Raw genomic sequence first — 14387 nt, forward strand, 5'->3', positions numbered from 1 at the left:
CGTCTTAGAAGTGCTCCAAAGCCACAGAAACAGGGTCTTGGGTACTGACATCCCCTCACTGCCGAGATCAGCTCTGTGCAGCGGCTGGTGGGCTCAGTGCGGGGCCGGCCAGCCTGGCCAAGGACCAGTCCTGGGTCAGCCAGGCGGGGGCGGCTCACTCCCCTTGGCCCAGGCAGAGCTGGCTCCAGAACCTGCTCAGCGGCTATCAACTGGTTTTGAGTTCCTTCTTTTATAATTTTGGGGAGAAAAATGTTGGGGGTGTGGCCACACCCCCATCAGCTGCTGCTTCTGGGAGTGGGACAGAGGCCGGAGCCGCGTGGCGGGCGAGCCGTCTCCTGGCGAGAGCGCTTAGAACTGTGCTGGTCACCCCTCCCCACAGATGGGCGGCCCCTCTACGTGCTGCGGCTGGGCCAGATGGACACCAAAGGCCTGGTGAGGGCCCTCGGGGAGGAGGCCCTGCTGAGATACGTAAGTGCCCCCTTCGTGTCGCGCTCTCTGTCCCTGCCAGCAGGGCTGGGACGTCACAGCTGCCTGCGGCACGTGTTGCTGGAACTGGAGGGAAATCTGTTCATGTACTTCCAAAAATTCTTAAGAGGACGAAATATATTTCATATGGGAAGTGTCGACAGATAGCGGAGCCTTGAGGGAAGCTTGTCCCAAGTCACGTCCTCCTGCACCCTGCTCCGCAGGGCCCACGCCAACCCTCCCCGCTGTCCATCCCCCTCCCCGTTCTTTCCACAGGCCCTGCCTTAACGCAGGCTCTGTCTCTTTCCCGCTCGCCTGGCCTCCAGGCCCAGGCCTTCCCCTGCCTCGTGGGAGGTGATGGCCTCTCCCGCCCCAAGCATACATTGTCCTTGAACTCAAAGACAAACAAGAGCAAGAGTCCAGCACTGCGTCTGCGCTCTCAGCCCAGCGTGTCTGCTGACCACTGCCCATGCGTGTCCGCGGGCTCTGGTGGTGTCCTGGCGACTGCTTCCCCGAGGGAGGCCGGCTGGCGTGAGGCCCCTCTGTGGCCAGCACGCCCTCCTGCCCTGCTCTGCCCGTGCCGCCTCTGCCCCCGGACCTGCCACCGTGCCGCAGCAGCGGTGCCGCTTCTGTTGCGTGCCAGATGCCGTCCTGCGTGTGCGCGTGTCCCGGCACCTCCGGTAGCGCTCGGGCCACGCGATGCTGTGGGAGCGTCCCCCGGGCCGCGCGGTGACAGGTCTCTGTGCGCAGGTTCTCTCCATCAACGAGGAGGGGCTGCGGCGCTGCGAGGAGAACACCAAGGTCTTCGGCCGGCCTATCAGGTGGGTGGGCCGTGGCGCCCTCCCGCGCGGGGAGCGCGAGCTGAGCTCGTCGGGTTGATTCCGATGGAGTCTGGTGGTCCATGGCCCTCCCCGGGTTCCTCAGGGCAGGAAGCGGCTGCCTTTTGGTCAGCTGTGCAGGAAGGGGTGGGCTGAGTGCATCGGCCCCTGGGCCGCGCCCACCTCAGGGCCTGGCGAACCCCGGCTGCAGTTTTTTCCCTTTTTGGTTGGGAAAGGGGCAAAAAAAGGTACCCTGGGCCCCGAGCCACCCTCGGGCGTGAGCTCCGGACAGCGCGGGGCCGGCGCTGAGAAGGGCGGTCACGGGCACGTGGGCCGCGAGGGCAGGGGCGTGAGGGGCTGTTCGCCGCTGTGTCCTCGGCTCTGAGGCGGCGCTTGTAACGTTTGCTGACAGGACCTGGTGCGGGGAGTCACGCTGCTGGTTAAAACGCCAGTCCTGCGCCCTGTGGATGGTGGCAGTGGGTGGGGTGGGTGGGGCAGCCCTGCCCCTGCTGGCCTGGTCAGCGGGCGGGGCCCTGGGCTCCTGGCCCTGGTGACCAGCGTGAGCTGCCCTGCAGTTTCAGGGCTTGATTCTGCCACTGACCCCGCAGCTCCCTGTGAGGAGATACGTGCCACTCGTGTGTACAGCCTGTGGCTTTTGGAAATGAACGTAAAAGCCAGTGTTATAACCTGGGAAAGAAAGCCTCAGGGAAGCAGCTGGCTAGGCCGGCCTGACCAGCCCCCTCCGCAGCTCCTGGACCTGCCTGGTGGACCTGGAGGGCCTGAACATGCGGCACCTGTGGCGGCCGGGCGTGAGGGCACTGCTGCGCATCATCGAGGTGGTGGAGGCCAACTACCCCGAGACGCTGGGCCGCCTGCTGATCCTGCGCGCGCCCCGCGTGTTCCCCGTGCTCTGGACACTGGTGGGTTCCCTGCGCCCGCGCGGCCGGCCTCTTGGAGGCGGCCAGGCTTATCCCAGCCCATTGGGAGGAAACTTAGAAAGAGCTGAAATTCCTTAGATTGTTTTGGGGAGGAAAGAAGTCCCTCGTTTCCTGGGGCCCTCAGGCAGATGGACTTGGCGGGAAGGGGGCGTCCACGTCAGGATCCCTCAGCCCCACCCGCCACGGGACGAGAATGACCTTTGGCCCTTGATCTCCCGCAGGTCAGCCCGTTCATCGATGACAACACCAGGCGGAAGTTCCTCATCTATGCGGGCAACGACTACCAGGGCCCTGGCGGCCTGCTGGACTACATCGACAGGGAGGTCATCCCCGACTTCCTCAGCGGGGAGTGCATGGTGCGTGGGGGCCGGCGGCTGCTGGGGCTGCCTGGGTGGGGAGGGGCGCTGGTCTGCACAGACGCTCTGCAGAACTTTGGTGTGGATTATCTGTGTTTGTTTTGGGGTGGGGCTAGCAGGACACACTGCGCAGGCTCGCTTGGGCAGTGACTGTAACAGGCACATTGCGCCGTCAGATGCTGCTGAGTATGCTTCAGAATCCAGCATGATTACAGCTTGTTCTGGTCACTCGTCTTTGAGGCAGATTCTTGAGCTGTTTTAGAGGAGCTGTACATTCTCAAACACACTATTAGAAATTAACTTGGGGGCCTCCCCGGTGGCGCAGCGGTTGAGTGCTGGGTTGCGAAGCTGCCCGCAGTCTCTGCAGCACCGGTTCAATCCCCGGCTGCCGGCAAGGGTCCCACATGGTGCGCAGACCTCTCCTGCCGCCCTCTGCTTCCCTCAGCAGTGTACTTCGTCAGTCTGCCTATTCTGTTCCCCGCTCTGGCTCTGGTGAATCCTCTCACCCTTCCACACTTCTGACTGTACCCAGTACTTATGTAAATAAATAAAAAATAAATCTTTAAAAAAAAAAAAAAAAAGAAATTAACTTGATTCACAAAAGGATGTTCCCCTTGACTGTAAGTTGAGGGTTAAAATGAACAGTGCATTTTTAAAGCAGGTGTAACTTAAGACAACTAGTTCTCTTGATGCGGACTTGGGGGTTGTAACGCATCGAGCTGCTGCACAGCCAGGCGGCTGCACGCCCAAGCCTGCTCTGTGCTGGGGAGTTGAGCAGCTCAGCTCCTCACTGCTGCGAGGAAGGGAGCCAAGCTGCGGGGGCGCGCCACTTGCTCCGTGGCTGCAGGGGACCCGGGGTTCTGCTCTGGGACCTCTATAGAGAAAAACCCCGCCATCTGTGAAAACACGCGATTGCCCCATGGGATGTGCACAGTGGACTCGCGAACCTCGCTAATGGGCTGGTCTCAGGACGGTCTTCATGGGTGGCTCGGGAGATTTAAGCAGCATTTGAGTTCAGCGCAGGTCACAGTGCTGCTTAAGGGGTTGCACTGTGAGGTAAAGGAGCATGTGAGTTAGAGGACCCGTGAGACTGAACCAGGAGGCCAGACCTGTTAAACCCACAAAGACAGACAGGATTCCTGCTCGGCCTGGCCCGAACGCGCTGCCGTGGGGGCTGTTACGTCGGGCAGCACCACACTGATAAAGACACGGGTGTCACGGAGCAGGCTGCACAAGGCAGGAAGCTGCTGAGCGCAAGATCCTGGCCGTTTTTATTGACAGAATAATCATAGGTGGAGAAAGGGATGGTGACACTCAGGAGTGTCACCTAGGGCTTGGGGGACACGAGTCTGCTGACCACGTTATCAGCTTGATGACCAAGTGTTGTCATCGAAACCGGGCCCCAGACCCCGGCCACCGTCCTAATCTCACCAACAAGGCGTCCACTGATCAGCTTCTGGGGTCCCTTGTCATACATCGGTCCTCGGCCCCCGGGCGTTCCCGGTCATACCTCATGATGTATGAGTCGGGAGTGAGTTTATGCATCTGTCCTCAGCCCCCCGGGCGTCCCCGGTCACGCCTCATGATGCACACCCTTCCCAGGGGGATCCAGCTTTCTGCTCTTGACTGGTTTGAAAGGTGCTTGCAAGGTTTGGCTCCTGTGACTGTTTGACGGGGCAGTTCTGACCTTTGTATGGGAACACGGAGCTGCAGGTGACCATCATGGTGGCTGAACAGGCCGCTTAAGTCTAGCAGATGCACAGGGGCTTGACTCGGACAGGGGACTGCTGTGTCCCACACGCCCTGTCCTGCTCGTCTGCAGAGGGCCTCAGGCCTGTGCTGTCCCTGGTGCTCCTGGGCTCTGGGCTCTCTGGGTTCTCTGGGCTCTGTGAGCTCTGTGAGGGGGCAGCCGGCTGGCCACTGTCCTACAGCCCAAGGGTTTTCACATCCTGGTGTCCCCCTCCCGCCGCGCATCTCCCCTGCTCTCACCCAGGGGCTGCTAACAGAGGGCGCATTGGATCTTACAAATTTTAGCGTTAAGTGATCATTTCAAGGTCAGGTAGGAAATGTACGCAGTGTCCAAATGTTCATGACCTTAGCGCATCCCAGGCTTGTCCAAAAGGAGTGCTTTGCTCCTTGGCTGGCATTTCTGACCTGTCATTTGATCTGGCCGGGCCTGGCGCTTTTTCTGCGGTTCTGTAGCGGGACTGTGCGTGCGCGTGACGACAGTAATGCCTGCAGCTGTTGGGAGTAGCGCCCTCCGCCTGACACAATGTTTTTCTTTACAGCGCAATATAAATACTTCTATTTTTCATGTAAACCAGCTTTAGTAATTGAGTCCAGTCCCTCACACGTATTAGTGTGAATTCTGTGGTAAAGCAGCTTTAGCTTGTCCTCTTTTGTTTAAAGCAGAACACGTGTATTTTTTTAATTACATTGCTAAGTGGCAGAATATTTTTTGGCATTGCCCGCGTTCTCCAGTCCTGCTCAGCTGGGGGGGGGTGGGGGGGGGGCCGGCGGCCGCGCGGGTGGGTCTGGAAGGCCCCTGTGCACGGCTCTCACGCTGCCTTTGCCTTTCCAGTGCGAAGTGCCGGAGGGCGGCCTGGTGCCCAAGTCCCTGTACAGGACGGCGGAGGAGCTGGAGAGTGAGGACCTGAAGCTGTGGACGGAGACCATCTACCAGTCGGCCAGCGTGTTCAAGGGGGCCCCGCACGAGGTGGGCCCCGCGCGGCTCGGGACTGGCCAGGGCAGTGCGCTCAGCCGCGCTCGGCGTGAAGGGCCCTGAGCAGTGGGCACCTCTGGTGCCAGGAGCTCGCTGTGCCCGACCCCAGGCCTTGCCAGGGGTGCCCCTCTCGGCCCATTTACCAGACCCCCAGCCCAGGGAGTGAGCGGGGAGGAGCTCAGTGTCCACAGAGGACCCGTTTCCTTTCCTGCTTGTCCTTGACTGTAACGTCTGGCGGGCCGGCCTGTGTCTGTCTCAGTGAGGAGGGACTCGCGCCGCTGCCTCACAGGCACAGGCGCCCTGTCTTCTCACAGCGGGTGGCAGCCTCTGAAGCATGAGTTGCTCATGGCAGCCCCACTCCTGCACCAGGACCAGGCGTGTGGCTGGGCAGCGGGTGAGGCCGGAGAGTGGCCCAGGGGTGGCAGAGCCTTGTGCCTGCTGCAGCGTCTCCCTGGAGGCAGGTGGGGCTGTCAGTGCTCCGGCAGGCAGGAGGGCAGGGAGCGTGCTCACGGCCCCCGGGGAGGCCTCTGATCTCTGTGCCCGTGTGTCGGGAGCGTCTCACGTCACTCCTCAAAGAGGCGGGCTCTGGTCCGGCTGTTCTCCCCTGTCTGCGTGGGACGTTGGCGGTGAGCACGCCTCTCGCGGGCCACTGGGTCTTGCCAGGCTTCCTGCATCAAAGCAGGGAAAGCTGAGGACGTCGGTTTTGCTTTGGGGATTAAGTAGCACACCTCAAGGACAGTGTCCCCCAAATAAAGATTGAACTCGGTGTCCCCGTGGGAATGCAAGAAAGGGAGGGACTGCAGGCTCGGGGGTGCCGCCATGCTCCCCGCGGGGCCGCCTGTGCTGGGCCCTGCTCTTCCAGAAAGCCCCGTGGTGGCATTTAGTGGTGACAGGTGGCGGTGGCGGTGCTGAAAGAGCCGGGGAGCTGCCGGCCCTGCAGAGGCCCCAGAGCCCACTCCGAGGAAGAGGGTGTGGGCCCTGGCGTCTGCCCACATTTTTGAGTGACTACATAGCATTTCAAAGCTGGTTTTCATTCTCACAGTATCATCTGAAACTGTAACTCTGATCATTCCCTGCTGGGAAGCTTTATATGGGCACCGTGGAAAGTTCCGTTTTCAGACTGGTGCTCAACACCCGAGGCCCGGCCCGGCCCGCCCGTGCCACACGGCCTCCCCCGCCACAGCCACAGCCCCAGCGTGGCCCTGTGCAGAGCCGTCGTGTCCCTCCCATGGGATCCTGATTTAGCTTCTGGCTCCCCACGGCCTCGCTGGGCCTCCCTGGGCTTTGCCATGTCCCTCGCGCAGCTTCCGCCCCAGAGCCTGGCGCACCACCCTGGAAGGGCAGCCTCTGTCGTCCCGGCACCATGTCTTCCCCGCCGGGCCCCATGGTGCCCACACTCTGACGCGCTTGTGCTGGGATGTTGTGGTCTGTGGCGCGCTTCTGGCGAGGGCGGGACTGGGCATGGGGTGTGAAGCAGGCACCGCTGGCTGCAGAACAGAGGAGTGGGTTGGCCGGTGGCTGAATGGGGCCGTAGGGGATCTGCTGGTCAGCCGTGTCACCCCGCCCCAGCCATGCTCCCTGCTCCCCGGGCCTAGTGGCGTGACGCAGCCTCTTCTTCCAGATCCTCATTCAGATTGTGGACGCCGCTTCTGTGATCACTTGGGATTTCGACGTGTGCAAAGGGGACATTGTGTTCAACATCTATCACTCCAAGCGGTCACCGCAGCTCCCCAAGAAGGACTCGCTGGGGGCTCACAGCATCACGTCCCCGGGAGGGAACAACGTGCAGCTGATAGACCGGGCCTGGCAGCTGGGGCGCGACTACAGCATGGTGGAATCGCCCCTCATCTGCAGGGAGGGGGAGAGCGTGCAGGTGAGGCTGCTGGTCCTGAGTCGCGCCCGCCCTCCCCGGCTTGTCTCTGGGCGAGCAGGCCGGCGTGTGGGGTTTAAGGGAAGGAGCACAGTCCTAGGGTTGCGAGCAGGCTCCGCAGCAGTAAACGGTCGGCGGGGCGAAGGCGTCTGTGCCCGTGGTGGCCGGCCATGCCGCATCTCCTCCCAGAGGGAAGTGCCTGCAACAGGAAGGTGCTGTCTTCAGGGCCCCCCACTCGCTGACCATGCCCCGTGTCTGTGGGGCGCTGGCACTCGGGCTCCATAGCAGACACGGCCATGAAGCCCGCGGTTGTCGGTGCGTGGAGAGCTCGCACACGCGTGGCTGCTTGGCGTGGAGACAGCTGCTCCCTAGAGTGCCAGTCTCCTTCAGAGTGACATCCTTTCACCCCAGAGTCACTGGTTAGCTCACTGGGCGCAGGTCAGGGCTCCGCCTGGCCTGACACCCTTAAGGCCAAGCTGGGTGTCCCCAAGGGTACCCATCCCTCCAGGCGCCGGCCCCTGCCCCAGCCTCCCCCCAGGCTGTCCTGGACACACAGGGCGGGGCTGCCCCCTGCTGCAGCATCCCCGACTGCAGCCTCCAGGTGCAGCTGTGTGAGGCCATGTGGGCAGGCCTGCCCCACGGTGGTCACCAGTGGCCACGGGTGCCCCTCGGCCTTGTCAGGCTCTGCAGCGGGCCTCGGGAGGATGGCCCCTCAGCCGGCACCCTGCTGTTCCAGGGCTCCCACGTGACCCGGTGGCCGGGCTTCTACATCCTGCAGTGGCGGTTCCACAGCATGCCCTCCTGCTCCGCCACCAACCTGCCGCGCGTGGACGACGTGCTGGCCTCGCTGCAGGTCTCGTCCCACAAGTGCAAAGTGATGTACTACACCGAGGTCATCGGCTCGGAGGACTTCAGGTGTGTGAGCCCTGGGCCAGCAGTGGGTGTTGTCCCCCTGCCCCCGGGGGCTGTCGGCGCTGTCGGTGGCCAAGGTCAGGGGTCAGGGAGCAGGGTGGGGGGGCGCCAGCAGCAGGCCCTCACCCCCTGCCTTGCAATTACAGAGGTTCGATGAGCAGCCTGGAGTCCAGCCACAGCGGGTTCTCCCAGCTGAGCGCCGCCACCACCTCCTCCAGCCAGTCCCACTCCAGCTCCATGGTGTCCAGGTAGCGCTGCGACGCGCCGCGGAGGCCCAGTCTCGCCAGCCCTGCCCGCCGGCTCCTCGCCCTCTAGGTAGCAGTAGCTCTGCAGATGGTAAAAGTAACCCCGGACCCGACGTGGCCTGGATGGTCGCGCCCCCGCAGCTCCATAGCCATAGACCCGACCCGCCCGCGGCGCAGAAGCGGCCAGAGCGCCAGGCCTCTCCAGAGAAGAGTAATTTGTCTACCAATCCAGAGCTTGACTTTGTCTCAAATGTTGATGCAAAAAATATTTCCAACAACCTCCACACTGTCCGTTAGCGGATGAATTCAGAGGCGACCGACCTTCCTCGTGGAGCGGAAGCTGCTGGCCTCTCCCGCCGCCACGCGCAGCCCCCCCGCCCCCCCCACCCCCGCCGGTTGACCCGGCCGGTCAGGCCGCGAGCTTCCTTCCCTGAGCAGACACCTCTTAGGTTGGGGAGGTCGGGGCCGCGGGAGCGCCACGCCCCCACCACCAGGCCCACCCCTGTGTGGAAGTGGGTGCTGGCGAGCAGGGCGCTGGGGCCGCGTGGCTGCCGGGAGAAGCACCACCGCCATTAAGCGTTCTTTCCTCTCCTCCCTTTCCAGTCTGGCCACTGTCAGGGCAGGATTTTCCTCTCTGCGCACTTGGGTGGTGTGCAGAGAGGCAAAGATTCTTTGCCTCTTCCTTTGGGGGTGTCGCTCCTCCCACCTGCCAAATGTCCTGAGCTCAGTGTAGCTCAACCCCCCGCCCCCTCGTAGCTTAAAGCCTCAGAGCTCATATTCGCCTTCCGTCACAAAAGGATGTTTGAGAACAGACTGAGTCGCATTGGCCGTTTTGCAAAGGCGCGTGTTGCCCCTGGGAGCACAGCGCCTCCCGCGGGGTCTCGGGACAGTGGGCGGCTCACAGGGCCCTGCTTGTCTGTCAGGACAGCGAGGACGCATGGGTGGGTGCGAACCTCGCAGGCCGGGGCCTAGGCAAGGTGCGGGTCAGGCAGTGGAGGCTCCCCCTGGGGCTGGGGTCGCCGCCTGCCCAGAGGGTGCTTGGGTTGGTCTAGGCTGAGGATGCAGGTGGCGCCCCGACTGTACAGCCGCTCCCTGTGTCGCTGGGTCCCAAGGACACGGGCTCTGGCCGCGTGACTGCAAGGCCGCCTGGATGTCGAGCGGGGTGTGGGCGTGAGGGTGGGGCACGGGAGAAGTGGGCGCCGGGCCGGCTCTGCCCACCGAGCCTTGGCTGGGCCTCTCCGCACTCGCGGCTCCAGGGGCACGGTACAGTGGTGCGTGGCCTGACGAGACCCGCTCCCCATGGCCCCAAGCCAGGTCTCCAGAGAGCAGGGCAGGCCAGGCCGGTGCTTCCCGTCTCCTGGTGACAGGGGCCTGAAGACGGTCCCTTCTCTCTGTCTCTCTCTGTCTCAGATGGCGACTTTGCTGACAGCTGCCAAGAAAACGCTCCCTCGACAGCCCACACCAGCCAGGGGTGTTTGTGGGGCCGTTTGAGCTGCACTCACCCTCCCCGGGTCTGGAGAGCTGCTCGTTCCCACTTGACTCAGAAGTGCCCGTTCCATGGGCTCTCAGAGCGGGCCGGGCTCCGGCTCCCAGGCCCAGTCCCTCAGGGCGTGTCCTTGCACTTCCAGGCCCGCACTCTTAAAAGTGCTGCTGGCGTCTCTCTCCACTCGACATTCTTTGGGTTTCCTCTACGACTAGTGTCTTAACTCACGCTCCTTCCTGGACTTCTTCTTTGCGTATCAAATCTTGTAAATGTTTTGTAAACATGTTACCTCACTCTTGGTAATACAATACTCAGTCTCCAGAAGAGTTTTTTATTGTTACCAATAATAAACTTCGACTGTTTAAAGGAAAGTCCTTTTCTTGCTGGGAAGCAGCAGGCTCCCTTCCTGAGGGCTGGTGTCCTGATGTTGTAGGGAAATTCGGAGGTTGAGGGACACCAGGGGCGGAGTCCGGGGAGCCCAAGGTCACGCCGGCTGCGCGGCCCTTCAAGAGGCCAGCGTCCTGCACACGGGTCCCGGCGGGCGCAAGCTGGCCCCGAGCCCTGATGCTGCAGGCACCCGGGGCCTTCAGCTGGGGCAGAGCCCCACAACCCCACACACCCTCTCCCCCGCCTCTTTCTCCCTGCTGCTGGGTGTGAGCCCGCTGTGAGCCACACACCACCCCCCCCACCCCCCCCACACCCCCCCCCCCGACACCCCCCACACCCAGGTGTCTCCCCCGCACCACCTGGTGGCCTGGCCAGGAACAGTCCCCGCCGGGGGTAGTCCTGGCTTCTGAAAACTGCAGGCGTGTGATCCGTCATTTGTGTGTCAATTAGACTGGGCCGTGGGGTGCCCAGATATTTGGTCATGTTATTCTGGGTGTGTCTGGAGGAGTTTTTTTGGGTGAGATTAGCATTTAAAAGGGTAACTGAGTAAAGCAGTGATTCTCCCTTATGCGGGTGGGCCTTGTCCAATCAGGTGAAGGCCTGAATAGCCCCGAAAAGGCTGGTCTTCCTCCCCAAGTAAGAGTGGGGTCCTCCTGCCTAATGGCCTTCAAGCGGGGACACTGGCTATGGATTTGAACAGTGGCTCTTCCTGGGTGTCAAGGCTACTGAGCGGAGCTAAGCCACTGAGCTCCCGGGGGGTCAGCGCGTGGCCACGGGGAGCAGCTCCCTGGAGTACATCTCTGCACAGACGCATCCCGTGGGTTCTGCTTCTCTGGAGAGCCCTGACCAGCGCAGGGATATTCGCTCCCAAGTCCTGGAGTCGCAAAAAATTCCTGGAGACTTTTACAAAAAAAACACCAGAATCCCCAAACTGGCTAGCCTGGGCTCACCCGTCTTTGGCGTGTGGGTTTGGGCGTGGGTCTCTCCCTGCCGACGCCTCCGTCCTGAGTGTTGAGTGACCTCGCAGACCCTGGAAGCTGGGGGAAGCAGAGGATTTGGTTCCTGCTGAGAGGGTGGGGCCGTCGTCCACCCGGCTGAGGGCCGGCGGGGGCTGCTGCAGGTCCGGAGGCTCCAGGCCGCCCACCTCCTGCCCGTCTCTGCTCACCGGGGCCGGCGGCAGCGCACAAGGCCTCGTCCAGGCACAAGGCGCTGCGGGCTCTACCTCCTGTTCAGTGCGGATGGTGGGCGCCAGTTTCACCCCTGCCTGGGGTTTGGGGCCCAGGGCTGAGGAGAGGCAGGTGCTGGTGCCTGAGGGACCCTCCGGGAAAAGAGCTGCTGAGCAGCTGGGGAGACCAGACACCCGCGGGACGGAGAGGAACGGGTGGCTGAAATAAGAGAACCTAACGACGCGTCCTCATCCTCCTTCCAGGGGTGGAATGAGAGTGGCCCTCGGGGTGGGGGGGAGCTGAAGGGAGGAAGGGCCGTGTGAGCAGATGACGAGGCCCCGCCTCCAGCACCTCCTCTCCCCCCCCCACCCCGGGCTGGCCCCCCGCGCCTGAGCGTCGTGCCTGCGCTCCCGCCCCAGCCACACGCGCTGAAAATGGGTGAGTGAGCTGAGTGGAAACGGGTGGCGGCGGCAGCAGTTACCATCCTCACGTGGACAGGGTCTGAGCATTCCCGGGCCCCAGACGGCCCTGCCCGGGCGAGGGTGGGGCTGCGGAGACACCTGTGTGAAGGGGTTCCCGGCAGGAGCTGGGGTCCCGGCGCCTGCCTCAAGCACGGCTGCTGCAAAACCATCGCTGAAGCTGTTGTCCCTTTCCCCACGGAAGCGCACCCTTCTCTCCGGCTCTCGGGGTCGGAGAACGCGGGCACTGCCGGCCTCCTGTGAGAGCCAAGGGGGACAGTAGTGCGAAAGGCAAGGAAACCGGCTCTCGTTCTTCTGGGGTTTTTTAAAGATTTACTTATTTATGCATACGGGAACTGGGGTACAGGCCAGAGGTGCGGGGGGTGAGAGCACTCACCAGAGACAGAGTGGGGAACAGGAGGATCGACTGAAATCCACTGCTGAGGGGAGCAGCGGGGAGACAGGAGAGGTCTGCTGCGCCATGTGGGTAGCTCCCTGGCCGGGGATCGAACTCGTGCTGCAGAGGGTGTGGACGGCTTCACAGGCTGCGGCTTAACCCCTTGCGCCGCCAGGGAGGCCCTCACTCTTCTAATTTTAAAATAAAATGGAAACAGCTTGTTGGACCGCCCAAAGGGGTGGCGGGCGCAGCCCCCAGGCCTCCCTGGGAAGGCTGAGGCTGAGTCCCTGGGCCACACCCAGCCTAACGCCCTCCCAGGGAGGTGTGGCCCCAGCCCTGTCTGAGGGCAGAGGAGCACCGACTGCTTCTAGAAGGCCCCTGAGCCGTGTGGAAGAGGCCCCCGGAGACGGTTTGGTGGGTGCTGTGACAGCTTACGAGGCTGGCTGCGGAGGGGGGTCTTCACTGCCCTGCCCTGGAGTCCCACATTCCCTGCCCTGGGGACGGGTCTGGGCAGGGGTCCCTGCGGTCGGTCCAGTGCTGCCTATTCTGGGGTCGTCTTCTCCATGCCCCCTTCTGCCTGTGTGTCTCATTTTTCCTCTTCTAAGCAGAACTCACCGTGAGCTCAGAGCCTGGGCGACCTGGGGTGCAGCCCAAGGAGACCAGGAAGCCAGGCTGGCGGGGAGCATGTTCTTTAAGGGTGGGGGGCGCACCCCCAGCCTGGTGCTGGGGTGCGAAGTGCAGAGCCTTGGGCCTCGCCTGCTCTCTCCTCCTCCCGGCTGCTCACCGGGAGCTCACCCAGCGCCTCCGCTGCTGCTCCCTCTGTCGGGCGCCTCAGAGGTTGGGCAGGGCCGAGTGTTCTTGGAAGGAGCTGGTGGATAAATGAATTGATTCTTTGTTGACTCTGAAAGTCCGGCTGGGATCCCTGCTAATCCCTCTTCCTCGAGGAGCAAAGTTATTTGTGAAAGGATCTGGGAGGAAGAAACGGAGGCCCAGAGAGGTCAGCACGCCTGCACGGGGTGGGTTCTCGAAGGCTCAGCCCTCCTCAGGCGTCCCAGGGCCACGCAGGCCGGGTGGGGCGGGAACCCGGCCCTCACCCAGCAGGGATGCCCCCTCCCGCCCTGCACAGGGAGGCCCCTGGGGGCCTGCCCCGCACAGCAGGGGCCTGGGCCTGCCGTGAGCCCCGGAGCCCCGGTCACCGGGGCGCTGGAAAAGCTGTGAAGAGGAGCCCCAGGAAGGATCCTTCGCCAACACCAGACTCCTCTCAGTGCGCCCTGATTTTCTGTTGCATGAAAGAAACTCATGGTGTGGACTTTCCTTAAAACACGTTTCTTGGAAGGTGGGGTGGAAAAGCGTGTGTGGTTTGGGGGGCAGGCACCCCAGGACTGACTGTGCTAGAACAGGGGCCCTGAGCCGGCTCCTGCATCTGGTTCTGTAACCCCGGAGTGAGCTGCACGGCCCGGGTTATGCAAATGACAGGGAAATGCATGCAAATCAGCCGGAAATCGCTTCTATTTTCAGCCCATTCTCCTGCCCCCCATGGGCTGCCACCCCACAGGCCAGAGGGGGGCTCCTACCTCAGAGCCCTGGGGTCAGCGCTGGGCCCCGCCTCCCTCGGGCGGCTCGACTCGGGGTGGGCGGGCGCTCAGAGCCCCTTCGGCCCCTAGAGGGTCTTCTGGGGTGAGGTCCTGGCCTGGCGCTTGAGGCGCCTGCACGCCAGGTGAGGCTGTCGATGCTCTGCCGCGGGGAGGAAGACGATGCAGGCTCAAGGCCCACAGGCCCTTCACACGGGCCGAGTTAGCTCCCCCGGCAGACTTCACAGCCGGCGGGGGTCGCAGCCCACCAGGGTCCAGGACTGTGCCCCAGCCCAGCGGGGTGCTGCTGTGGGCCACCTGTGGGTTCCTGCCCCCGGCCCCTTTGGACCTGCTTGGTCCTAAAGACGCGGGGACGGAGGAGCAGGCCGCTGGCCGGTGCTGGGTGAAAACGCGAGTCTGTTGTGCGTTCCCCGCAGATGGCGTCCGGGGCCTCTGCAGCTCAGTGTCTGGGCCTCAGGCCTGTGTGCAGCCACCGCTCAGGTGTGAATCCAGCCCGGGGAGGGGTGGACTGGGGTGAGTGGGGCCCCGTGACCCCAGCATCGCCTTGAAGCCTCGGCAGGTGAGCGTACCCGGGAAGG

General features: G+C 63.0%; 1 protein-coding gene across 1 annotated transcript in view; it reads left to right on the forward strand.

Moving 5' to 3' along the window:
* The window catches only part of SEC14L1 (SEC14 like lipid binding 1), a 38173-nt gene extending 27979 nt beyond the window's left edge, over positions 1 to 10194 (forward strand). Inside the window, exons 9-17 of the mRNA XM_037491940.2 lie at positions 380 to 468; positions 1216 to 1286; positions 2032 to 2203; positions 2443 to 2577; positions 5159 to 5293; positions 6921 to 7172; positions 7906 to 8084; positions 8228 to 8329; positions 9737 to 10194. Coding sequence (XP_037347837.1) covers positions 380 to 468; positions 1216 to 1286; positions 2032 to 2203; positions 2443 to 2577; positions 5159 to 5293; positions 6921 to 7172; positions 7906 to 8084; positions 8228 to 8329; positions 9737 to 9752 — 1151 coding nt within the window. The 3' untranslated portion in view covers positions 9753 to 10194. The remainder of the gene's footprint in view (positions 1 to 379; positions 469 to 1215; positions 1287 to 2031; positions 2204 to 2442; positions 2578 to 5158; positions 5294 to 6920; positions 7173 to 7905; positions 8085 to 8227; positions 8330 to 9736) is intronic.
* Positions 10195 to 14387: the final 4193 nt, after the last annotated feature.

Source organism: Talpa occidentalis, unplaced genomic scaffold (assembly GCF_014898055.3).
Source record: "Talpa occidentalis isolate TD23 unplaced genomic scaffold, MPIMG_talOcc4v2.1 talOcc4.7, whole genome shotgun sequence".
Taxonomy (NCBI): Eukaryota; Metazoa; Chordata; class Mammalia; order Eulipotyphla; family Talpidae; genus Talpa; species Talpa occidentalis.